Source organism: Dendrobates tinctorius, unplaced genomic scaffold (assembly GCF_039654945.1).
Source record: "Dendrobates tinctorius isolate UK_male_01 unplaced genomic scaffold, ASM3965494v1 ptg000572l, whole genome shotgun sequence".
Lineage (NCBI taxonomy): Eukaryota > Metazoa > Chordata > Amphibia > Anura > Dendrobatidae > Dendrobates > Dendrobates tinctorius.
Window position 1 is genome coordinate 996,078 of NW_027362230.1, and position 27,346 is coordinate 1,023,423.

The 27,346-nt window shown below is 47.6% G+C and overlaps 1 protein-coding gene across 1 annotated transcript in view; it reads right to left on the reverse strand.

Moving 5' to 3' along the window:
* Positions 1–27,346, reverse strand: part of TRIP12 (thyroid hormone receptor interactor 12) — a gene marked incomplete at its 5' end in the record, with an annotated part of 95,921 nt that overhangs the window by 52,273 nt on the left and 16,302 nt on the right. Inside the window, 7 exons of the mRNA XM_073565170.1 lie at positions 224–365; positions 800–974; positions 2,018–2,118; positions 2,272–2,476; positions 2,673–2,791; positions 3,476–3,704; positions 5,410–5,563. Coding sequence (XP_073421271.1) covers positions 224–365; positions 800–974; positions 2,018–2,118; positions 2,272–2,476; positions 2,673–2,791; positions 3,476–3,704; positions 5,410–5,563 — 1,125 coding nt within the window. The remainder of the gene's footprint in view (positions 1–223; positions 366–799; positions 975–2,017; positions 2,119–2,271; positions 2,477–2,672; positions 2,792–3,475; positions 3,705–5,409; positions 5,564–27,346) is intronic.

Below are 27,346 nucleotides of genomic sequence, written 5' to 3' on the forward strand. Positions count from 1 at the left end.
ATCCCTGCTTTTGATGAAGGCTCACACGCTGAACCAGCATCTAATTGCTGATCCAATCCCGACTGTCCGGGTCCTTTCATGTCTTCGCTAATATATTTTTGCTTAAAATATGTGGCTGGCTACAGCATCCCACACAGGAGAACAATCGCGATTTAGGACAAGTTACATATTAATTTACAAAAAGCTGTCAGGTTTCAATTATTGAAGAGTTTGGTTTTGGCACCTGAAGGTTGAGCTGCTCTGTAGCGTTGCAGAGTCTCTGAAGTACATTTAGTGCAGGATTGCTGCCATCTATATTCTCGGAGCTGAAATATCGTTCCACAAACTTGTTCGCCTGCTCCTTGATCCATCCACGAATTCGCTCTCTATAAAGAAAGTTGGGGGGGGGGGGGGGGGGGGGGAGAGAAAAAAAGCAAATCAAATACCCAAATCCATCAAACGAAATTCTCCACCTAAAAACACATTGGGCTTGATACATCAATACCATCGTTGTTGACGAGATGTGCTAGAATCAAAAGCAACAAAGGAGTGCACCCATGTGTGCACTTCACCACAAATTCTACTCCAGTCCCTGTTGGAGTGAGATTTGTGGGGCAGCGTACGCCACCCCTTGTCCTGAATTTGATAAGCAGCAGTCACTGAGCCCCCCCATCCTGCCCCAGCTGCGCCCACTTTATTGGGAGCGTGGTGTGAAAAGATCAACTTGTATAACTTTAGTGCAGCGATGCTGCGACTTCTCAAAGCCCAATTTCCAGTCTGATGACACCTTGCATCACAATACTGTGCAAGATTACCATACCTGTTGTTTGAGATGGTATCCTTGGAAGCCGTTCTCGCCAAGCCACTAACTCCCGCTGTCCGCGCTGGCTCGATATTGTTGCTATTTGACTGTGTGCTCAATCTGCCCCAGGTTTTTGGATTTAAGCTAGCCAGAAATGAGGATTTTGGGGACTGTGTAGCCGTTGGGCTTTTTGCTAAAATGATCAGAAGACACGATGAAACGTTAGCTTCAGCGAATATTTAAACAATAAGTTTTAGTAAACTGCTTAAAAAGAACCTGTTATGTTCCCTAAAGCTATTAACCTGCAGACATAGGGTTATTCTGAAGGTTAATATCATTCCAATGTTGTCAGCCGTCACAGTGAAAATGCAGTTACCGGGTGAAAATAAGCTTTATTCCACCCAGGGGCTGCAAGCTCGAAGTCATAGATGTATGAATGGAGTGGCTATAGTCACCGCTGGGTACACAGTGAATAGCGTCTGTAAACGCACCCCAGCACTTTTGATAGACGGCTCATTCTGCACAGATATGATGTAAAGCGGGTTGTCAAAAGAGCCGGGGCATGCGTACAGGAGCTGATCACTATACCGTGGCTGAAGCTGCTCTGGCACGGCTATAACTGAAAGCAGGCGGCTCCTGGTAGGAATAACATTCATTGCTCCTCAGTATCTGTACTTTCAGTCCGGTGATCATACACCATTGCAATGCTATTAGCCTGCCGATTGGCTCTATATCTGCCGGTCAATAGCATTTGGGGACAAGGCAGTTTCCTATTACAGGGCTATTTTCTTCTATCTTCAGCTTCATGGTTACCAATGGGGCAGTGTGCTTCTGAAGATTGACAGTACAAGGCCTGCAGCATGCCGCTTAAGTTTGCATTCAGTATGGGAGGGCGGTGGAATCCAATGATCCGCCCAACTTCAGAGTAGCACTTGTAAAGATCTATTAGAAAAAGGCCTGCAAGCGGGTGCTCCTGACCTAGGAAGCCAGTTAGAGCTAAAAGACAGCAGAGGAGGCAGGCAACAAGCAGTAAACAATACAAATAAAAATCCTTCCATTCATGAGAATGGAGAGGATTTTTAACAAGAGGCAAGTTGCAAAGCACTTTGTGATATTTTTGATTACTTTTTAAAAGGGTAAAATTTCACATTTACTTTTAGTTTCGCCAATTAAAAAAAAAATATATATAATGCACCAAGACTGGCATTTTTCACAAAGATACAAAACAAGCAGTACCTTGATTGTCAACTTTGTCTTCATCCCTTGGCGGAGAGTATTTTGGCCTCCTTGGCCCACGTTTTGGCATCCTTTTCCTCTTCAAAACATCACTGAGACGACTACAGCACAAAACAGAATGATAGATTGCTAGACATACAATGAACGCCACAGTTATCTTACTTCTATACATGCAATGGAATAAAAGACTGCGCCTCTACATGCTATAAATCATTTGTACAGACATTTTGCACATTACATCTTAACTTTCTCACCCTTGTGGGCTAAGGTCTAAGGAGTCATCTCTGTGCTGCAGGCTCGGAGACCCGAGGTCCGCTGCTGCATTTCCAGATGCAGTGCCAGTTCCAGTGTTGATGGTTGCTGCACTTGCAAGGGATCCAGACCCATTGGTGCAGACCTTTGGTAGACTTGTTAAAAGGGTTTCTGACTCGGCCAAGTTCTTTACTTGATGCATGACGCCTTGGAGTAAATGTTAAGAAAGCTTAATACACAAATATGAAAATACAAAAAGGTGGGAAGAAAGCTACAGTATATACACACAAAACTCTGACAAGCCGAAGCATGAGCTAATATAGCAAAGTTTCCATGTTGTCTGATCAAGCCGACATGTAAAATTACACAATCAAACCATAAAAAGTCCAATGAAGCCAATTACCTTCTCTCCTAAAGTACACGCTGAATATATCTGGCAATTTTTGCATCAGTATCTCAGCCATCTGAAGAGCTCCGACCACTATTTTGAGGTCCTGACTTGACAACATGGATGCAATGTGACTAGAGAGGAAGAAGAAGAGCAGGCAAAAACAAAATTTAGCGATGGACACATTTCCAAGCAAGAAATACATGTTCAAATATCTAGTGAAATAAGTTTACATTCTGAAAAACTTAAAGAAAAAAAAAAAAAAAACCAAAAAAAAAACACCCACTTAAAAAGGGAATCTGACCAGATGAGAACCCATTTGCGTCACGCATGATGTATGGGAAGAGACTCCAATTACAGCGAAGTGTCACTTCACTAAACAGCCCCACACACACCACTAATTGGCAGCTTTCTGCATATGCACAGTGCCCTCATAAAGCTGCCAAAAGGGCTCAGGTTAAGATTTTATAAAAAATTAAAGCAATTTGCAAAGTAAGTAACACATTGCTGGAATTAGGGTGTGTCTCTACATTATGCTGCTCTCAGATTAGATAGAAAAAACCTGGTGACAGATTCCCTATAAAGAGAAGTGTAAACAACCATGAAATCTGGCATATTCATGATTGACGTCCTTCCAAGTAAACAAAACCACTGGATGGGTGCCTAGGTATCCATCACCCAAGTGCTTTGCAGGAGTACAACTTTGGAGAGGGTAATCAGGAGGACAGAAATCATTGGCTATCGAACTAAATCCGGAAACAATATGAACTCACACTTAAAGCATTTTCAGAGGCTAAAAAAGATTATAAAAGTCATACCTGGACACAGCATGGTTTTTTAAAACATCTTTTAGGAGCTCCGCATCAGCAAAATAAATTATCCTAAGGATTGCTCTAAGGCACTTGTGTCTGACGGCGGGTCCCGCCGAAGAGCTATACACTTCATAAAGCACTCCAAACAAGGTCTTAATAAAAGACTTCGCCAGCTCAGGGTCCTCTTTCATCAACTGCGCCCTGGCATCATCTCTTTTTAGCTCAGAATGACCACCTAGGATTACAAAAGGGGAAAAAGTCAGAAACTGGCCCACAATAAAAGGTAAAACTGTCCTCAGAACCCCCACATGGCTAAATAAGAATAAAATATATAAAGGGCTGCTTTTCATCAGTGTTTTGGTTTACATTCTCAGCAGAGTATCGGTTTCTGCAATCGGTGTTTATTCTGGTATATTGCACATTGTTTTCCGGTTTACTACAGATGGCATTTGTGTGAGGTCAGAGTCCATTCATAGACTTTCATTGGTGGCTTTGCACTCAGTCTGATCAAAAGTGGAAATGTTCTTGTGATTCTTCTGGGAACACACATTCCACATAAAACTCAGACACATATGAGTAGCGTCAAACTAGGATGAATATGTGCAATATCCGGGAAAATCTCCGACAGAATATATATGGGTTTCATGTACGGTACACGTCTTATTGCAGCCTTAAAAGCATGCATTGTGGGCTAAATAAAATGTTTGCAATTTTTGTTCCATAAAAATAGATGGTTTATAGTTGCAAAAAAAAGAAAAACCCACACTATGGGTCTGATACATCAAGAGTGTTGAGGAGATGGGCTGGAGTGGCGTGCATCTCTACACAAATCCTACTACAGTCAGGGTTGCCAACTTCACTTTTTAATTTTTCTATGGACAACTTATGAAAAAAATCATGGACAGAATCTTTTTTTATGGACACATTGGAAAACCACAATAAAATCATTATGATAAGTCCCATTATTCTGATATGAAGCTGCACTTATGAAAAGTGCCCTACTTCTACAGAGAGTCATGTAATTTCTGGATTCTCGGCAACACTGACTCCAGTCCTCGTTGGAGTAAAAGTTGCGGCACAGGGAACGCTACCACTAGTCATAAATTTGACAAGTGCCAGTTTTAATGTCCTCTTTCCGCCCACTTTGTTATGATAATTGCGTGACTAAGGCCTCTTTCAGACTTCAGTTTTTTGCATCAGTTCAAATCCGCCAAAAAGGCTGACAAGCGGATCCGTTGTGAACTGATGTGAACGGATGGTACAGGATCCGTTTTTAGACGGATCCTGAAAATGAGGAAATTTAAAGAAACCGGTGGCCGGAAAAGGAGAGGGAGAGAGGGAGAGAAGGAGAGAATGAATAAATTTCGGGTTAAATGAGTGTCTGGAGGATCCGCCAGAGAAAAAAACGTTACAAGCTCCGTTTTGAAATCTTTGAGGATGGTGACGGACAGCAACTTTTGGCGGATCCTCAAAAAAAACGGATGCAACGGACAGCAATCCGCCATTAATGCAAGTCAATGGGGGAAAAAAACGGATCCTCAAAAAAAAAATTGAGGATCCGTTTTTTTTCAAAACCTGGCGGATTGTGACTGATTGTAAAAAACTGAAGTGTGAAAGAGGCCATAGCCAAAAGTCGCTGCATGTTAGTGCAGCCGCCAGTGGAGTCAAAATTATGTGAATTTCAAAGCTTTTCACGCCAGAATACTGACTGAACAAACCATAAGTCACCCTCTTGAAAACGCAAAAAGTCAAAATCAAAATTATTGAAACCTACAAAATAAAGAAAAAAAAAAAGACAATATTTCAACACTTGACATTCGTAGTATACAAATATATAAATAATGAAAACATGTGTGAAACTAAAATGAGAAAAGAGCACACACCACTCCATAACAATTAGCCCAAACTCATTCCCGTGAGCCACGGTATGGGATACTTACTAGTGTTAGCATTGGCTAAAGGGTTAGGTTTTCTCTGAATGGCGCGTGCAGTTCCGGTATCCTCGTTGATTTGCTGCATAGAATTAAAATCAATAGTATAAACACGCCCCAGTGTAGACAAACTTATTTCATCCTCACCAACCTGATGGGCTGCCTGAGAACACAGATATAAAACAGAGAGATAATCCTTGAATAGAAAACACATAACTTCATCACGCACAATGCGACCGTGTTTTGTCTCCTCGAGGTGATCAAAACGTCTTCATAAACAGCGCAGAAAAAGGGGTCTGCAGTTAAAGGGGTTTTGTATGATTAAACACCCCCCTGCTTAATCAATTCAGGGCCTCTTAGAAAGGAGTTGGTGTTGTCCCTTCAACAGCTATGAAACAGGACTCCAATATTCTTCATCTCATCCCACCGGCTGCCTAATATTTACGGCTACATTTTCAGAGGATCAATATCATGCCATGTTCTGGGCACTTGGCTATTCATACAGTATACATATATGTTACATGGCTGGAGACTGACGACCTAATAGATAAACATGATATTCTCTCTATGTGAGAGTGGAAGATTGCAAAATGAAACAATGACAAATTGGTCCTCGAGATTTTTTAATTTTTTTTTTTTTGTAAGAGCAAAAATCAATGAAAAAAAAATTAAGTGCAAGTAGCTCTGGGATGGGATTAGATATTACTGTATATCAAGGCCTGTAACTAAGATCTCTGCACACCCACCTAAAGAGGACAAAACATGGTCTATTGTTATTTATGCTGCTGAGCACACACAGACATGCAGAAACATGGTGGCATACAGATGAGTGGTGGAGAGTCACACACATGCATTTACCCAGGAAAGAGCATGGCTGAGGATTTATGGCACACAAGCCCACAAGCCACTGGTGAAAATGTCACAGAGGGAACCAAATCAGGACCATTTTACTACAGAAACTAGTATTACTATATGCCCTAGTGCAGCAATAGAAAACACCTGTAATAATCTGACATGCCAGCACTGAGGAATCAAGCTTTAGGCCACATGCACACGCTCAGTATTTTACACCAGTATTTGTGTTTCAATACTTATTACATTTACAAGTAAATACAAGAAAGGGAGAAGGGAAAAGAGGTAAGTTTTTCTTTAAATGAAGGGAACGAGGGATGAAGTATGAGAGGAGGGGGGAAAGAGAGGAAAGCGTTGAACTTCCAAATGTAGCTCTTACATTGGTGCCATGACAAAACGCGCACATCACATTGGCCAAAAATCAACTGATCAGGACAATTACAATGAGCTAACAAAAAGAAACACAAGAACATTCTTAAAGGGAAGGTGCCGCAATTTTATATAATTTGCAAAAAAATAGTAAGTAACAAAACATGTTGTTTCAGCAAATGTTGTACTAACCAGGATTTATGGTTTGTTTGTAATAATGTTTTAATGTAGCCACTGGGCGCTGCCATCTTGATTTGCAGATCTGTGGAGGACTCATACAGTCTGCAAATATGACCGTCCCTGGACATAGGAGACTGCGGTCGGCTCCCGACCCCACCATGCAGCCTCATTAGCAGAGAACTGGGCACGCCCCTGTGGGCTGCACCATTCACTGCTGTAGGTGTGGCTGGGCGCCATTTTAGTGTAGCCCAGTGCTGTCTGCTGAGCTCCACTTACCCTCTATCACAAGACCACTTGTGGCATAACGGGTCCTGTGTTGTGAGGAGAGGCTGAAGATATGGAGAAGGGGGTCAGCAGAGGAGAGAAGCGCTCACTGGAGCCGGAGGATGGAGAGTGGTGAGTGTGGGTGACTTTCCTCTATGCTCCTCTGTCCGGCTTCTTCTGCTCTGTCTCCGCCTCCTCACTCACAGCCCCAGTGATCTCCGGTTATCTGACACCTTCCTTTTTATGAGATCTTTTATGGCTGTCTGAGGAGGACAGTGACATATACAGCCCATAGTCTAGTGTATAATTGGGGGAGGCTGGAAGTTTCACCAGTGTGGGCATATCTGTAATACTGTCTACTGTGATACTGCCTGCTGAGCTGTGTATCTAATCCTATCCTGTGTGATACTGACTGCTGAGCTGTGTATCTAATCCTATCCTGTGTGATACTGCCTGCTAAGCCGTGTATCTAATCCTCTCCTGTGTGATACTGCCTGCTGAGCCGTGTATCTAATCCTATCCTGTGTGATGCTGACTGCTGAGCAGTGTATCTAATCCTCTCCTGTGTGATACTGACTGCTGATTCATGCATCTAATCCTCTCCTGTGTGATACTGACTGCTGAGCTGTGTATCTAATCCTATCCTGTGTGATACTGACTGCTGAGCTGTGTATCTAATCCTCTCCTGTGATACTGACTGCTGAGCCGTGTATCTAATCCTCTCCTGTGTGATACTGACTGCTGAGCCGTGCATCTAATCCTCTCCTGTGTGATACTGCCTGCTGAGTCATGTATCTAATCCTCTCCTGTGTGATACTGTTTGCTGAGCCGTGCATCTAATCCTATCCTGTGATGCTGACTGCTGAGCCGTGTATCTAATCCTCTCCTGTGTGATGCTGCCTGCTGAGCCGTGTATCTAATCCTCTCCTGTGTGATGCTGCCTGCTGAGCCGTGTATCTAATCCTATCCCGTGTGACACTGCTCTCCTCAAATACTCTGTGCTGCTGTCACCCTGCTGGTTTTATGTGTGATCTACATGGTGGTATGAACTATATGGCGGCATTATGTGTGAAGTATATGGCGGTATTATGTGAGAACACTATGGCAGTATTATCTGCTAAAAGGGGACCCATTCTAGGGTGGTTTTGGCTGAGCACCTGCACACGGGTCAGGGGTAATAGGTGCAGTCAGGGGAGGGCTGGTGAGGCAGCTGAAGAGAGGGGTCTCATTTTTATCGTTACTGTATGGCTACATTTCCCCCATCCTGCTTCCCAGCGTCACCCCGGACTGCGCCTGTCTCCTCGCTTTCACACATCGCCAGGACAGGATCTGAGGAGGGGAATGGGGTCTTTGCCTGCAAACTCTGGTTCAGAACAGACCATCAATCAGCAGAAATGTTTCCTGGATTTCTGTGCTGCTGTCACCCTGCTCCTCCCCCATATATCTCCCTCTGTGACCCCCATAGACCAGCGCACTGCTCTCCTGAAATACTCTGTGCTGCTGTCACCCTGCTCCTCCCCCATATATCTCCCTCTGTGCCCCCCATAGACCAGCACACTGCTCTCCTGAAATACTCTGTGCTGCTGTCACCCTGCTCCCAGAATCCTTGCTGCCTGCCATCCTCGGTGACCGAAGACCCCATTCCTCTCCTCAGATCCTGTCCTGGCGATGTGTGAAAGTGAGGCGACAGGGGCCTGATGTATGGTGGAAGGAGCAGGGTGACAGCAGCACAGAGTATTTCAGGAGAGCAGTGTGCTGGTCTATGGGGGGGCGCCCTGTTCGGTGCCAGGGATTGTACATAGAGCGCTGTGTTTTATACACATGGATGGACCGTCTGCTTGTCTGCTCCACAGAAATCCAGGAAACATTTCTGATGATTGATGACCTGTTCTGATCCAGACTTTACATGCAAAGACAGTCAGTAACTTTGCAGGCCCCATCGAAATGGCTGCTCACTGTGTTCCTAGATGTCAGGTTTTTGTGCCAGATTTCAGTAGCTGCTCCCTCTAGTGTTAACAAGTGGAAATGCCAAACTTTTTAAAATTATTTTTCATATTTTGCAAAATTAAAAACAAATGATAATATTTAAGAAAATGTAAACATTAATTCTTTACATTTTTTCAATTGTTGAAAAAATTTTTTTGGGATGGTACCTTCCCTTTAAAGTAATTAACAGTATCCCAAAATCAAATGGAGTACGGTTCTTAGCCACTATATTTATTATGGAAAACCACTAAAAATTCCCTTTTTTTGGGGAGTTTTACAATAGTGATCGCCAAGGAAATGCGAATATTCATAAGATCTGAAGCGTAATTTTCTGGAAAACGGCTGAAACTTTGGGGAGATCAGGTTTCTTCCAATAAGATGCAATGGAGTTCTTAACCAACAAAAATAGATGTATTATAATTGGTTTGTGCAAAAGGTCAGAATGACAGAAGGGCCATTTGAGGGGCGATGGGCAAATCCTTATTTAATAATTGATGAAAAGGGAGACTTCTTCCCAGAATTTTCTTAATTTGGGATATTTCCAGAAAATGTTTAAACTATCACTGTCCTGCCCACAGTTTCTCCAACATTGGAAAGAGGAGTTCTTGGGCTACTCTTACCGGAGAGAAATACCATTTGGTAAGAGATTCACAGAAGGACTTATTTGAATGCTTTAACAAAATGGACATTAAACTTTTTTTCCCCCCACAAAAAAATTTTCAGGTCCAATTTTTTTTTTTTTTATTTTACTAAGAGTAACAGGAGAAATTGGACCTCAAATGTTATTGTGCATTTTGTCCGGAGTACTCTGATACCCCCATATGTGAGGGGGGAACCACTGTTTCGACGCATGGCAGAGCACTGAAGGGAAGGCGCGCTGTTTGACTTTTTCCAATGCAAAACTGGCTGGAATTGAGATCAGACGCCATGTCGTGTTTGGAGAGCCCCTGATGTTGCCTGAACAGTGGAAACCCCCAATTCTAACTCCAAAACACCCCTAAACCTAATCCCAACCCTAACCCCAATGGGAAAATGAATAAATACTTTTTGTTAATTTTATTATTTTTCCCTAACTAAGCGGGTGATAAAGGAGGTGTTTGTTTTACTATTTATAGTGGGTTTCTATAGCGGGTTTTCATGTTTGGCAGCTGTCGCACGCTAAAAGACGCTTTTTATTGCCAAAAAAAACAGGATTTTGGGTTGCTTACTGTAAAATCTGTTTCTCGGAGCCTTCATTGGGGGACACAGAGACCATGGGTGTATGCTGCTGCCACTAGGAGGCTGACACTATGCACAAAAAAAGGTTAGCTCCTCCTCCGCAGTATACACCCCACCAACCAGCAGTAATTTCTTCAGTTAGTGAGAAAGCAGTAGGAGAAGCAACAAAATAGATTGAAACAGAACAGACAACTTAACTGTAACTAACAAACAACATAAGAACAGGAGTTGCAGAATATGGGAGGGTGCTGTGTCCCCCAATGAAGGCTCCGAGAAACATTTTACGGTAAGCAACCCAAAAATCCTGTTTTCTCTATCGCTTCACTGGGGGACACAGAGACCATGGGACGTCCCAAAGCAGTCCCTGGGGAGGGAAAGCAAACTTCCATCAGGCCAGCGGACTCACCACCGCTGCCTGCAGGATCCTTCTTCCTAAGCTGGAATCTGCCAAAGGGTAGGTGTGGACCCTGTAAAATTTCACAAACGTGTGAACAGATGACCAGGTTGCAGCTTTGCAAAGCAGAAGCTCTGTGGTGCACCGCCAAGGAGGCACACACTGCCCGGGTAGAGTAAGCTCTAATTCCAGGAGGGGCCACTCGATGCTTGACCCGGTAGGCTTCCAAAATTGCCGATCTGATCCAGCGAGCAATAGTAGCCTTGGAGGTCGGCCGACCTTTCCGCGCACCGTCTGGAATGACGAAGAGAGTGTCTTCCGCAAGGGAGACATCCTAGCTAGGTAGACCTTCATCGCCCTGATCAGGTCTAGCTTGTTCAAGGAGCACTCAAGGGGATGAGTTGGACCCGGACAAAAAGACGGGAGAACAATATCCTCATTCAGGTGAAAAGTGGACACCACCTTAGGAAGAAAAGAGGGCGGAGGCCGCAAGACCACCTAATCCTGGTGGAGCACCAAGAAAGGGGAGCGACAAGAAAGGGCAGCCAATTCCGACAGGCGCCGGATGGAGGTGATGGCCACCAAGAAGGCTACTTTCCAGGAGAGAAGGGATAGGGAAACTTCCCTGAGAGGTTCGAAGGGTGGACCTTGCAGAACCTCAGGAACCAGATTAGGATCCCATAGATCCACAGGCGCGCGGTACGGAGGTGCCGCATGAGCCACTCCCTGAAGAAAGGTCTTGACTTGCGGACGGGAGGCCAACGTCTTCTGGAACAGAATGGAAAGCGCAGAGACTTAACCCTTTAAAGAGCTGAGGGCAAGGTCCGCATCAAGGCCTGTCTGGAGAAATGCCAAGACAGAAGGGAGTGAAAAGGACATGGGAGGAATGTCATTGGCCTCGCACCAAGTGAAATAGGCCTTCCATCTACGATAATAAATCTTGGAAGACGATGGCTTTCTAGCCCGGATCATAGTATGAATAACTCGATCCGAAAAACCTGATCGTTTCAGAACTTCGGTTTCAATAGCCACGCCGTTAAACTGAGGTGGCAAATCGGACCTCGAGACAGCAGATCTGCCCTGTCTGGAAGCTTCCAGGGGGCGTCCTCGAGCAGGTTGACGATGTCCGCAAACCAAGATCTTTTGGGCCAATCCGGAGCGATGAGGATGACTGGAACCCCTTCCGCCTTGATTTTCTTCAACAGCTTGGGAAGAAGAGGAAGGGGAGGAAACAGGTAGGGGAGCTTGAACTGAGACCAGGGAATGGTCAGAGCATCAGCGCCCACTGCGAGAGGATCTCGGGCCCTGGATACGAACTGTGGGGCTTTCCTGTTACAGCCGAGACACCAGTAGATCTACGTCCGGAGTCCCCCAACGGCGGCAAAGCTGATGAAAGACGTCTTGATGTAAGGACCACTCTCCCGCCACGAGACCCTCGCGGCTGAGAAAATCGGCGGCCCAATTGTCCACGCCGGGAATGTGCACCGTGGATATCGCTGGGACTGATACCTCTGCCCAGTGAAGAATCCTGGACACTTCCGCTAGTGCTGAGGGACTCCATGTTCCCCCTTGGTGATTGACGTATGCCACCGCTGTGGCATTGTCCATCTGAATTCGGAATGGCTGACCCTTGAGAAGCCTTTCCCAGTGAATGAGAGACAGATAAATCGCCCGAATCTCGAGGACGTTGATAGAGTTGTTTCTTGAGTCGACCACTGACCCTGAACAGTGTGATTGCGAAACACTGCACCCCAGTCGAGAAGACTGGCATCCGTTGTCACAATCTGCCAGTGAATCGGAAGGAATGACCAGCACAGAAAGATGAGAGGTGACGTCAGCCACCAATTGAGGGACTGTTTGACCCATGGTGAAAGGAGATTCGGCCGATCCAGGGAAAGAACAGACCTGTTCCACCGTGACAGGATGGCCTGTTGAAGTGGTCTTGAGTGAAATTGGGCAAAGGGAACCGCTTCGGCCGTCGCCACCATCTTTCCCAAGACTTTCATGGCTGACCGTAGAGATGGAAGGCGTGTGCTCTGCAGTGATAGTACATCTCGCCGCAGAGGGATCATCTTCTCCTGTGGAAGAAAAACCCTCGAACAACGGGTGTCGAACAATAGGCCTAGAAACACTAGACCTTGTGTCGGAACAAGGCAGGACTTCTGTTGACGAGCCACCCGAAATTAGACAGGGTGTCGAGAACGATGGTAAGACTTTGGAGAGTCTGGTGAAAAGACGAAGCTTTGATTAGAATGTCGTCGAGGTACGGAAAGAGGACAAGACCTCTGATCAACAACAATGCCATCAACGCTGCCATGATCTTTGTAAAAACTCTGGGTGCAGTGGCGAGACCGAAAGGCAGGGTGACAAACTGGTAGTGGTCCTGATGAATCGCGAAACGCAGGAATTTCTGATGTCCAGAAAAGATGGGAACATGCAGATAGGCATCTTGAATGTCTATTGAGCGCATGAATTCCTGCGCTTCCATGGAAGCGATTACTGAACGAAGAGACTCCATCCTGAAATGTCGCAGGCGGACCCTCCTGTTCAGTAACTTGAGGTCCAGGATGGGCCAAATCGCGCCCCCTTTTTTCGGTACTACAAACAGGTTTGAATAAAACCCTGTGAAGCGTTCTGACTCGGGAACGGGCACGATCACCCCAGAACTGAGGAGGGAGGCGATGGATGCAAAGAAACCCGGAACTAAGGCAGGATCTTTTGGAGGTCGGGACTCGAAAAACAAACCTGGGGACGAGAAAAACTCTATCATGTATCCTGAGGATACAACTTCCCTGACCCAAGCCAGACGTCTCTGAAGAAAAGGAGTCGACCGCCTAGTTGGGAAGGCGGCTCGGGATTTTGATGATAGTCATGCTGATGTGGATCGTCCAGTTCTGGACCTGGAGGATCAGCCCTGGGAGGAGTGAGATCTCCAGGAGGGAGTGGGTCTAAAAGGAGACTTTCTTCCTATCCTGGCGTGCTTGCGGCCTCTGTTGGTTAGAAAAGGTTTCTGCCGTAGCGAAGCGGCGGAAAGACCGAAAGGGTCGAAACTGACGCCTTGGAAGAGGTCTACGAGGCTTGGACTGAGGAAGAAGGGAGCTTGTGCCTCCAGTAGCGTCCTTAATAATCTGGTCTAGCTGTGATCCAAAGAGACGTGCTCCCTGAAAAGGTAGATTGGTGAGGACTTTTTTGAAGACAAATCCGCCTGCCAAGCCTTGAGCCAAACTGTACGCCGGATAGCAATCACTTTGCTGGACGCTTGAGCTGCGCAAGACGCGACCATCCAAGGAGGCAGAGAGCAGATAATCCCCTGCATAGGAAATCTGGTTGGCCAGTTCGGCCAATCGCTCTGGTTGGGCTCTATCTAGGATGCCCTGGCGGAGATCCTCCGCCCAAGTAGCTATGGCCTTTGCTACCCAAGATGAAGCGAAAGCCGGGCTTAGCACTGTCACAGCCGCTTCGAATGCTGACTTTGCTAAGGACTCTATGATTCTATAGTTAGAATCCTTTAGAGACGCCACACCTGAAATCGGGAGAACCGTGTTGTTAGATGGTCTGGACACGGGAGCGTCTACAGAGGGGGAAGCCGACCAGTTGTCGGTGAGCTCCTGAGAAAATGGATATAGCACGCCGAGGCGCTTCCCTCTTTGAAAGCGCCTGGTCGGATTTTCTCTTTCCCTGGTAAGGATCTTGCCAAACTCAGAGGGGGAGGCGAAGACCCTGGAAGGCGTTTCTGCCCGTCTGAACGAAACCTCCTGATCTGAGGATTTTGCAGGGGAGTCTGTGATTTCGAAGGTGTGGTTAATCGCAGCAATGAGGTTCTGTACCGTAACCTTCATGTCCGCGTCATGGTCCGAATCCAGCTCTAAAATCTCTTCGGATGATGCCTCCGAGAACACTTCGCCTGACTCGGGTGAGGAGGCACGGGAAGGCGACTGCTGGGAAGGACTGTGTGGTGAGATGGGGCGAGGAGAGGATTCCGGATGGAGATCCTGTCTGGGTCTTTTGCGGCTCCTGCTGACTGGCTCAGATGGGACCTCTTGAGACCTGCTGGGCCCTGTAGAAGTGTCCAGGGGCAACTTATCAAGAATGGCCACTAGGGACTGAGACACCCTGGTTAGGTCCGCCACTGATTGTGATAGAGAAGAAGCCCAGCCAGGGATGGGGGGGGGGGGTTCACTCTCACGTGGAACAATAGATGGCTCCTGTGCGGCATCGTGCTGAATGGGATTGCTGCAGTCTACTGGACTAGTGGACTGACCTGAGGGAAGTTTGCGATTGCAAGAGGAACATGCAAAGAACTTGACTAAAGTGCAAGCGGGAGCCGGCTGATGGGCACGGTCAGGCTTAGAATTAGACATAATGAAGAAATGCTGGAAGGTTGGGGGACAGAAGGCGGGTGTTAGTCTGCAGTTGCAGAGTTACTCACGTTCCAGTGTCCCCAAAAGTGCTGATACACGGCTCGTCTGAAGATGCAGGGCCCCAGCAGAGAACGTGGAATCCCTCCGTGTCCAGCTGACAGGCTGAGAAAATGGCGGCAGCCTGAGAGAACAAGGAGAAACGCGCGCCTTCAAACCAAGATGGGCGGAGCTAGCCGCCGAGCCAAAGAAGGTACCGCCCGCTGCCCACCGCAGGCTCTGAGAGGCGGTGGGTGGTCCTAGAAAGGGCGGGAGAGAAGCCCGCCTATGAGAGAGCGGGGGGCGTGGCCGCGACGTTAGAGAAGGCCCGAAATGAAGCCGGGGACTAAATTAATGGTGGCGGCCGCCTGTCAGCGCGGGGCGGCGCGGAGGTCTCGCAGCGTCGCCGCAGCCACTCCCTACCTATTGCCGCTCGATTCCTGTGCTACCCCTGCCGAATGCCGAAGAAAGAAGGAGGTGGGGAAGCGTAGAACAAGGCCCGCGCAACAACCGGGGCCTGTGCGAATGCGGCGGCCGCCGGGAGGCGCGGGCGGCGCAGAGACCCTACAGCACTCCCTCGGCGACCGCTCCCAAGAATCCTGAAACCGCCAGGGGGACCGCGACTTGGACTGCATACTCACCCTGTGATCCGTTTGCAATAAAGGTACCTGATATATTCCACGCTGTCTGCGTCTTTTGTGGTATCCGCGCCTCATCCGACCGACAGGCTCTGGTAGGCGAGTTGGTGGAAGGCGGGGGGTGTGGACCCTCTGGATCGCTGGCACGCACCCGTGCTAAGCTCTGGTCCTGCTACGGAGAGCAATAAGGATACGGGGTGGCAGTACACGCCGTACTCAGTCTCTTTGTGGGAGTACAGTTGTGACCATTCACACTGTATCCCTCCGGAAACCTGAAAAGGAACGACGCACATCGAGGTAGATAGGGGTCTAATGAAAGACCCGTGTCCACCTCCTACTGACACTAAGCTAAACTGAAGAAATTACTGCCGGTTGGTGGGGTGTATACTGCGGAGGAGCTAACTTTTTGTGCATAGTGTCAGCCTCCTAGTGGCAGCAGCATACACCCATGGTCTCTGTGTCCCCCCCAATGAAGCGATAGAGAAATAGTTTTTGTATCACCACATTTTGAGAGCTATAATTTTTCATATTTTGGCCCACGGAGTCATGTGAGGTCTTGTTTTTTGCGGGACGAGTTGACGTTTATTAGTACCATTTTCGGGCACGTAACATTTTATCGCTTTTTATTACGATTTTTGGGAGGCAGAATGAACAGAAATCAGCATTCATGAATTTCTTTTGGGGGGGCGATTATACTGTTCCACGTATGGTAAAACTGATAAAGTGGTTTTACCCTTTAGGTTAGTACGATTACAGCGATACCTCATTTATATAATTTTTTAATGTTTTGGTGCTTTTATACAATAAAAACTATTTTATAAGAAAAAACTATTTTTGCATCGCTTTATACTGCGAGCTATAACTTTTTATCTGATGACGCTGTATGGCAGCTTGTTTTTTGCAGGACAAGATGGAGGTTTTCAGCGGTACCATGATTATTTATATGTCTTTTTGACCGTGTTTTATTGCACTTCTTTTAGGTGGTATGATGATAAAGCATTGTTTTTTTGCCTTTAAGGGGTTCACTAAAGGGGTTAACTTAGTGGGGTTTTATAGGGCGGTCGATACTAAATATATGTACTATTGTTTTTTTACATAAAGAAATGCATTTATTGGAGAATTTTTCTTCTTTAAGAATTTTTAAAAAAATATTTTCACACTTTTTTACATTATCCCAGGGTGGGACATCACTATTATATCAGATCGCTGATCTGACACTTTGCAGAGCACTGTGTCAGATCAGCGATCTGACAGGCAGTGAAGGAGGTTTGCCGATTGCCTGCTCTCAGCAGGCACTAACAAGCCACCTCCCTGCAGGATCCGGAAGGACCCTGCGGACATCTTGGATCCGGGGTCCTGCAGGAAGGAGGCCCTTGGAACAACGCGATAACATCGCGTTGCTCTGAGGGTCTCAGGGAAGCACGCAGGAAGCCCCCTCCCTGCGCGATGCTTCCCTATGCCACTGGAACACTGTGATCAGGTTTGATCACAGTGTGCCGGGGGTTAAAGTGCCGGGTGTCAGCTGTGTTAATAAGCAATAACGATGTGGAAAATACGCTGCTTTTTTTGCATGCATTTTTTTCCCCCTGTGCATTCAATGGGCGAAAAATGCGTGCAGAATTGACATGCTGTGGATTTAAACGCAAAGCAAATCCTGAAAGGAAAATACTAATCATGTGCACAGCACTTCAGGATTCTCATACTTTGCTGGCATAAGGTTTCCCTAGCGTTATTGGGCCAATTCTGTGTGAAAAAACAGCCGCAAAAACACAAAAAAAATGCACAGTGTGCCTACAGCCTAAGACGCATTAGTACCATAAGATGCACCCCAGGTTTCGACAGTAGAAATAAGGAAAAACAATTTTCCTATTAAAACTTCCCTGGTGGAGTGAAATGGAGGTGTCATTATCACTAATTTTAATGCACTAGGGTAGGATAAAGAGGTAATAAATCTATTGATAGTATTTATCTGCAGTGTGTATATACATCACAGAACTGGCCCCATCTTGGAACAGACCGGACATTAGGTCTCCCACTCACACATCACCACCTCTCATCTCGCCCTGTCGGGTGTCCCCAAGACTCATTTCTAGGACTCCTGCTCTTCTCCATCTACGCCTTAGGAGCGGTCCCACGGCTTTCAGTATCATCTCTATGCTGAGGACATATGCTCACCAACCAGAATCCCACAAAGTTTGTCTAAGATTTTCATTCTTCTATGCTCAATTTCAAAAACTTAACATGGACAAAACAGAATTCACCATCTTTCCCCTATCTCACTCAATCACTACTAAAGTCAATGGCTGCTCAGTCACTCCAGTTCCACAAGCTCGCTGCCTCAGGGCTACCCCTGGACTCTAATCTCTCCTTCAAACCACCAATCAAAGCAGTTTCCACTTCCTGCCAACTCAAATTAAATTTTTTTTTCACCAGATACGAATATTCCTTAGTCAAGAATCTGCAAAACATGGATTTTTGTGATAAACTCACCGTAAAATCCTTTTCTCCGAGACGCTCATTGGGTGACACAGGTACTGTGGGTGTATGCTTCTGCCGCCTGGAGGCTGACACTAAGTGAAAAAAAAAGGTTAGCTCCTCCGCCATATACACCCTCGCCCAGGTCGCGGGCGGAATCAGTTTGGTGAAAAGCAGTAGGAGATCAAACAAAAATCAGACAATATCAACCTTAATGCAGGTAACAACATGTCTAGAAAAGACACCACCCTAATATATATAAAAAAGTATATTAAACAAAAACAGAAGCCAACTTGGCTAACAGGGTAGGTGCTGTGTCCCCCAATGAGCGTCTCGGAGAAAAGGATTTTACGGTAAGTTTGTCACAAAAATCCATGTTTCTCCTTCACCTCATTGGGGGACACAGGTAATGTGGGACGTCCTAAAGCAGTCCCTGGGTGGGACCGATCCAAGCTCATGCACCTCCTGTCTAAAGGTGCGCCACTGCTGCTTGGAGAATCCTTCTACAGAGACTCGCCTCTGACGAAGCCCGAGTATGGATATTGTAGTGCTTTGCGAATGTGTGCAAGCTGGACCAGGTTGCAGCCTTGCAAACCTGTTCCGCCGATGCCTGGTGCCGAAGCGCCCAAGAGGCGCCCACTGCCCAAGTAGAGTGTGCTCTGATCCCTGCTGGAACTGGTGTGCCTCTGATGCGGTAAGACTCCTGAATAGTCAAACGAATCCACCTGGCTATGATCGCTTTTGAGGCAGCAAGTCCCTTCCTGAGTCCCTCAGGAAGCACGAACAGCGTCTGTCTGACGAAAGGGTGCCGTCCGTGACCCGTACCTCCTGAGAGCTCTCACAAGGTCCAACGTATGAAGAGCCTCTTCCACACGGTGTACCGGTGCTGGACAAAAAGAGGGCAGGACAATATCCTCAATGTGGAACGAGGAAACGACCTTCAGCAGAAAAGGAGGGGCTGGTCTGAGAACCACTTTATCTTTGTGGAAGACCAAACACAGAGCTCGGCAGGATAGAGCTGCCAGTTCTGAGACCCGTCTGACTGACGTTATTGCCACAAGAAATGCACCTTCCAAGAAAGGTAGGCTAAAGAGACCTCCTGTAACGGTTCAAATGGAGCCTCCTGTAGGACAAGGTTAAGGTCCCAAGCGTTCAGGGGCGCCCTATAAGGAGGTACCAAGTGGGAGACCCCCTGAATGAAGGTCTTCACCTGCAGATTGGTAGCAATTCTGCGCTGGAACAGAACAGATAAGGCAGATATTTGTCTGAGGGAACTTGGGGCCAAGCCTGAGTCTAAGCCAGACTGGAGAAAAGCCAAGATACTGGGAATAGAAAATCTCAGTGGAGAACAACCATGGTTCCAACACCATGTGAAGAAAACCTTCCAGGTGTGGTGATAAATACGTGCTGAGGCCGGCTTCCGGGCGCTAACCATTGTGGCCGAACCCAGCCTGGTTTAGAATCCAGGATTCAGCGGCCAAGCCGTCAAACACAGGGCCCCCGAGTTCGGGTGGTAGATCGGGCCCTGGGACAGTAGGTCTGGGCGCTCTGGCAGGCACCAAGGAACGTCGGCGAGCAGCTGTACTAGGTCTGCGTACCATGCCTGACGAGGCCAATCTGAGGCCAGCAGAAACACTGGCACCTCTTCCGCCTTGATCTTCTTGATGACCCTTGGAAGTAGTGGCAACAGAGGAAATAGGTATGGGAGGCGAAACTAGTTTCATGGCAGAACCAGCACATCCATGGCAATTGCCTGCGGTTCCTGGGATCGAGCGACAAACGCTGGTACCTTGGCGTTCACTCTGGAGGCCATTAGGTCCACATCCTGCATCCCCCATCGTTGGCAAATCTGCTGAAAGATCTCGGGGTGAAGTGACCATTCCCCGGATGCAAGACCCTGCCGGCTGAGGAAGTCTGCCGCCCAGTTCTCTACGCCCGGGATATGGACTGCCGATATCGCCGAGTGGTTTCTCTCGGCCCAATGAAGCACATGCCCTACCTTGCGCATGGCTGCACTGCTGCGGGTGCCCCCCTGATGATTTATGTAAGCCACAGCCGTGGCGTTGTCCGACTGAATCCAAACGGGCCGGCCTGCTAGAAGGGGATGAAACTGTCGCAGAGCTAGCCGGATTGCCCGTATTTCCAACAGGTTGATTGGGAGGCGTGCCTCCTGCGGCGACCACCGTCCCTGAGTCGTGTGGTGACGAAAAACCGCTCCCCAGCCGAGGAGGCTGGAGTCAGTTGTCACCACCAACCAATGGTCTGGAGGAAAGGGCTTGCCCTGGGGAAGTGAGGCACTGGTTGTCCATCACTCGAGTGCCTGTGTGACTTGCATGGGCAACCGGCGATCGAGAGAGAATGGGTTTTTGTCCCATACTGATAACAGGGCGTGCTGCAGGGGGCGAAGATGGAACTGGGCAAACGGAATTGCCTCCATCTTTCCTAGGACCCTCACGGAGAAGCGGATGGTATGAGGGACCGGTTGGAGCAGCTTCCGGACTCCCTGCCTGAGTGTTAAGGCCTTGTCCTGAGGGAGAATTACCAACCCTCAAGGAAGTGTTGACAATCATTCCTAAGAAGGAGATCCTCTGAGCTGGCACAGGGGATGACTTTTTCAGATTGACCAGCCATCCTAAGCGGGAAAGAGTATCTAGCATGATGCTGACACTCTCCTCGCATGCCCGAAAGGAAGGGCCTTTGACCAAGAGGTCGTCTAAGGAAAGACAACTATGTCCCGGGAGTGCAGGGTGGCCATGACGACTGCCATGACCTTTGTGAATACTCTGGGAGCGGTGGCCAACCCGAAGGGCAGTGCTGCAAATTGAAAGTGTAGACCGTTGATGGCGAAGCGCAGAAACCTTTGGTGCGGGGGGAAAAATGGGGATGTGTAGGTAGGCGTCTTGGATGTCGATAGAAGCCAAGTATGCTCCCCGCCCCATGGCAGATACGACTGAACGGAGAGACTCCATCCGGAAAGGTCTGATCCTGATAAACTTGTTTAGGAGCTTTAGGTCCAGAATGGGCCCGATGGCTTCATCCTTTTTGGGCACCGTGAACAGGTTGGAGTAGAACCCCTGATATTTTTCGTTCTCCAGAAAGGGAACAATGACTCCGTTGTGCTGGAGTAATTTTATGGCCTTGAGTAAAGTCCTTGCTTGGGCAATTACTTTGGGAGGACGGGAAAGAAAAAAACTGTCTTGGGGGTATTTGATAGAATTCTATCTTGTACCCCAAGGACACCAGCTCCGTTACCCATGTGTCGTGTGAGACGGAGAGCCAAGCGTGGCGAAATCAAAGCAGGCGGCCGCCTACCTTGCTGAAGTCGCCTTGAGATTGCCTCGAGTCATTTGGCTGTAGATCTCTGGGACCTAGGTCCTCTTGATCTGGGCTGGTGGGTACACATTCTCCTTAATGGGTTGGCTCTATATGAGACCTGCCGGTCCCTGTCCTGGCTGGGACGACCTGAAGCGGCGGGATTGGTCGCTGCAGCCCACCCGGGGTCGTGAAAGGCCCGAAACCGTGTCTGAGGTTGGTGGCGAAACTGTTGCTTAACCCTTTGTTGAGGGAGGAAACTGCTCTTTCCACCTGTGGAATCAGAGATGAGCTGATCCAACTTCTCCCCGAACAGACGACCGCTCTGATAAGGCAAGGAAGTCAGGGATTTCTTGGAAGTTGAGTCTGCCCGTCATATCCTCAACCATAAAGCCCTCCTAATGGAGATTGCATTCGCTGCGAAAGCAGTTGGCCGCATCCAAAGATGCATTAATTAGGTAGTCCCCGGCCAAGATGATCTGATTTGCGATCTCTGATACCTCTGCTGGTAGGTCCATACCCTGCAGGGCTCTGTTCAATGATTCTGACCAAGCCATCATGGCCTTTGCTACCCAGGTTGCTGCAAATGAGGGGGAGAGTGCTGAACCTGATGCCTCAAATACTGAGCGACCAAGGCTCTCTACAGTTGTGGCCAAAAGTATTGACACCCCTGCAATTTTGACAGGTAATACTCAGTTTCTTCCTGAAAATTATTGTTAACACAAATTCTTTGTTATTATCTTCATTTAATTTGTCTTAAATGGAAAAACACAAAAAGAATTGTCCTAAAGCCAAATTGGATATAATTCCACACCAAAACATAAAAAGAGGGTGGACAAAAGTATTGGCACTGTTCGAAACATCATGTGATGCTTCTCTAATATGTGTAATTAACAGCACCTGTAACTTACCTGTGGCACCTAACAGGTGTTGGCAATAACTAAATCACACTTGCAGCCAGTTGACATGGATTAAAGTTGACTCAACCTCTGTCCTGTGTCCTTGTGTGTACCACATTGAGGATGGAGAAAAGAAGACCAAAGAACTGTCTGAGGACTTGAGAAACCAAATTGTGAGGAAGCATAAGCAATCAAGGCTACAAGTCCATCTCCAAAGATCTGAATGTTCCTGTGTCTACCGTGCACAGTGTCATCAAGAAGTTCAAAGCCCATGGCACTGTGGCTAACCTCCCTAGATTTGGGCGGAAAAGAAAAATTGACAAGAGATTTTAACGCAAGATTGTGCGGATGTTGGATAAAGAACCTCGACTAACATCCAAACAAGTTCAAGCTGCCCTGCAGTCCGAGGGTACAACAGTGTCAACCCGTACTATCCGTCGGCGTCTGAATGAAAAGGGACTGTATGGTAGGAGACCCAGGGAAGACCCCACTTCTTACCCCGAGACATAAAGCCAGGCTGGAGTTTGCCAAAACTTACCTGAAAAAGCCGAAAACGTTTTGGAAGAATGTTCTCTGGTCAGATGAGACAAAAGTAGAGCTTTTTGGGCAAAGGCATCAACATAGAGTTTACAGGAGAAAGAAAAAAAAAAAAAAAAAAAAAAAAAGGCATTCAAAAGAAAAAAACACGGTCCCTACAGTCAAACATGGCGGAGGTTCCCTGGTGTTTTGGGGTTGCTTTGCTGCCTCTGGCACTGGACTGCTTGACCGTGTGCATGGCATTATGAAGTCTGAAGACTACCAACAAATTTTGCAGCATAATGTAGGGCCCAGTGTGAGAAAGCTGGGTCTCCCTCAGAGGTCATGGGTCTGCCAGCAGGACAATGACCCAAAACACACTTCAAAAAGCACTAGAAAATGGTTTGAGAAAGCACTGGAGACTTCTAAGGTGGCCAGCAATGAGTCCAGACCTGAATCCCATACAACACCTGTGGAGAGATCTAAAAATGGCAGTTTGGAGAAGGCACCCTTCTAATATCAGGGACCTGGAGCAGTTTGCCAAAGAAGAATGGTCTAAAATTCCAGCAGAGCATTGTAAGAAACTCATTGATGGTTACCGGAAGCGGTTGGTCGCAGTTATTTTGGCTAAAGGTTGTGCAACCAAGTATTAGGCTGAGGGTGCCAATACTTTTGTCTGGCCCATTTTTGGAGTTTTGTGCGAAATGATCAATGTTTTGCTTTTTGCTTCATTCTCTTTTGTGTTTTTTCATTTAAGACAAATTAAATGAAGATAATGCCAAAGAATTTGTGATTGCAATAATTTTCAGGAAGAAACTGAGTATTATCTGACAAAATTGCAGGGGTGTCAGATACTTTTGGCCACAACTGTATGAAACAGTCAGTGGGATCCTTGACAGAGGACCAACTCGGTATAGATAACGGGGTCCTAGAGGCCAAGCGTGACACGGGTGGATCTACCGTTGGGGACTCTGCCCACTTCTTACGGAGATCAGGGGCGAACGGATTCCTCACCTCGAGTTCCTTTTGCCCTGAGAACCATTTGTCGGGCCGCTCTCTGTGTTGTTATACTATGTCCTCAAACTCTGGGTGAGAACTAAACACTCTATGCGGCCGCTTTGCTCACTTAAATGAGACTTTATGACCTGAGGCCAAGGTGGAATCATGTTCGATCCCAAGGGTCTGGTTGACGGCCTCAATGAGACTGTGAATTGTTTCCTGGTATTCTGGAGTACCCTAATCAAGCGGCTCATCCGAGTCATAATCTGAGCTCCCGTTAACGACCCTTGGTGAAGGTGAGCGAGAGGCCGAACTTATGGATGCCGAAGCACCAGATGGACCGGGAGATGCTGTGTGGGTTAGTTTCCCCCGCGTCTCCCTGGATTGAGCGGGCCCCTGCAGGCCAGAGGCTCCTGTGAGGTGGAGAACCCCTTTAACAGGCGAGCCGCTATCCCTGCCCCTATCTGGGGCCCGAAGGGACTCTATTGCTCTCGTAAGCGATGCCATGGACTGCGACAGACAGGGCCCATTCCGGGGGGCTCGGTATACTGGCCTCGATCGCAGGGGAGTGCTCCTGGGCACGTTCAGAATCGCAGGCTTCACAAATCTGCTTGGTTTGCGCCTGTGGGAAGGCGGACTGACAGGAGGTGCACGCAACATATAAGAATGTGTGTGCATTTCTGGACATGATGGCTGCTAAGTGATATGACAAGGTCCAAAAAACTGCTTAGCCTCTGGAAAACACAGAGGATGGCCTTCCTCCAGAGGTAGCACTTACCCCAGTCCTGTGTCACCCGTCCTGGCCTGTCAGACGTCCAACCCGCCGTCCAGCTGTTACTTCTTAAAAAAACAGCGCTTTCCGGCGTGTGGGTGGGCCTCCGGATGAAGAGTCGTCCCGGGGACGTCATGGGGTGGAACTTCCGTCCGCGGCCTAGCTCCGGGAGCAACCGGGGACTAAATTTCTGGCCTGCGCCCGGACACGGGGCAGGACCACCGGACACTGGGCCAGGAGCCTGCACCGCCGGATGCCACGCTATGTGGTGCAGCCAGGGAGCCCGGGAATGCCAGGAGCCCTCCCAGCCCACCTCCTTCCATCCTCAGGTTAGGGTGGGGGGGCCGAAAAAAAAAAAAGTTTAAGGACGGTGCAGGCACCCTAGCTCCATCTTCCCTTACAGGGGATGAGGAGAGGGACTGTCCGCCACCTTCCATCACCGCTGTCTGGCATTGGTGATGCAGTGGGGGCCGCACGGACTGTTCGCAGGCCTCTGTACAACCTAGGGTTTCACTACCTGGTCAGGGCTCAGTCCGACATGTCCCACGTAGCGGGAAAGGATACATGGAGGCGACACTCGCATGTGCTTGCCCGTTGTTGGCTTGGGGAAATCAGACCCTTTCAATAGGATCCGTTGCCGCTGTCTTATCTTCATGGAAAAAATGACAGTCTGGAAAAAAGACCAGACGTGTGCCTCCAATGGACACTAAGCATACACTGATCCCGCCCGCAACCGGGGTGAGGTTGCATACGGCGGCGGAGGAGCCAACATCTTTTTTTCACTTAGTGTCAGCCTCCAGGCGGCAGAAGCATACACCCACAGTACCTGTGTCCCCCAATGAGGCGAAGGAGAAAACCAAAGTGCACGCCCTCATCTTCCGCCTAGACTACTGAAACCTCCTGCTGTGTGGCCTCCCCTCTAGCACCACTCCAATCTATTCTAAACTCTACTGACCGACTAATCTACCTGTCCCCCCGCTATTCCCAGCCTCTCCTCTCCGTCAGTCCCTTCACTGGCTCACCATTGCCCAGAGACTCCAGTTCAAAACTCTAACCATGGCATACAAAGCCATCCATAACCTGTCTCTTTCATATATCTGTGACCTCGTCTCCTGGTACTTACTTACATGCAACCTCCGATCTTCAGAAGATCTCCTCTTCCTACAATCGCATTCAAGATGTCTCCCGTGCATCCCCCTTAGGCCAGGGTCACACTTGAGTGTGTGATGCGAGAAACTCTATACCCCAACATATTACACTCTCGCTTACCATGGAAACCTTCAAAAAGGAACCTGAAAACTTACCTCTTCTGACAAGCCTACGACCTGCAGTAACCCTCGTTCCGCCATACCGCTCAACAACCAGCTCTACCCTCACCAACTGTATCCTCACCCATCCCTTGTAGATTGTGAGCCTTCATGGGCAGGGTCGCTCTCCTCTTGTACCAGTCGGTGACTTATAGTGTTTAAGATTTTACTTGTTTATTATGTACACCCCTTTTCACATGTGAAGCACCATGGAATAAACGGCGCAATAATAAAATAACACACACAGCTCTTCTACATGCACATTAAAAGTCCGCTCACACTAGCGTGTTTAAAGAAAACTAAATTGTTTTTTTTTTTTTTAATTTCTTTACTTAAATCACATAAAAGATAACAGACCAAATACACGGAATGCGCTACAATTATTGGAAACAAATAAAACAACATTCATAAAGATTGCCATAAGGTATGTGGGGTATTCATTCGACATCTGGATCATTATTCAACCCATAATCTGAACAATCAGTCCTATTCTCATTCAGGAGAGTGGGAGGATATTCTCTCATCATCCGTGTGCTGCCCGTATACAATCTGTTTTTTTTTTAACTCAGCAGCTATTAATCTTTTATAGGAACATTTACAGATTCCTACGTTACAGATTTGTAATGTATCCGTAATAATCAGATGCCACTCTGATAATCCTATTTTTTTCTCGCACTATCAGCTTTTCGGAGTGTAGTGGTAGCATGCCGAATACAGCTGAGAAAAACCACCATGGTTACTTACCGGTAGCCGGTTTTTCCAGAACCCATGACAGCACACCTGAGAGAGGGATCCGCCCCCCGCCAGGACAGGAACCTATTGCGTGCACACCCATACGGTGAAAAAGGGGGGGGGGGGGGGGAATATACGGGTGCTGTCATGGGTTCTGGAAAAACCGGCTACCAGTAAGTAACCATGGTGGTTTTCCCTTCACCCATGACAGCACACCTGAGAGAATTTTGGAGACTCGAACCACCTTGGGGAGGGACCACCGCTTGCAGCACCCTTCTACCAAAGGTTAAGTCAGCAGAGGAGGATAGATTCAATCTTTAGTGCTTAAAAAAGGTTGAAGGTGAGGCCCAGGTAGCGGCCTTACAAATCTGTTCAATCGATACCTCTGCCTTTTCAGCCCAGGAGGTCACCACGGCTCTGGTGGAATGAGAATTGATGCCGTCAGGAATCGGAACACCACTAGCTGAGTAGGCTACACTAATGGCCTCCCTAATCCATTTGGCAATAGTCCCTTTTGAAACCCCATAGCCTTTTCTGGCACCCTGGAAGGCTACGAATAGGGACTGGGACCTCCTCCACTGGCTGGTGACAGATATGTATTCTAGTAGGGCACTCTTAACATCCAAACTATGGAAT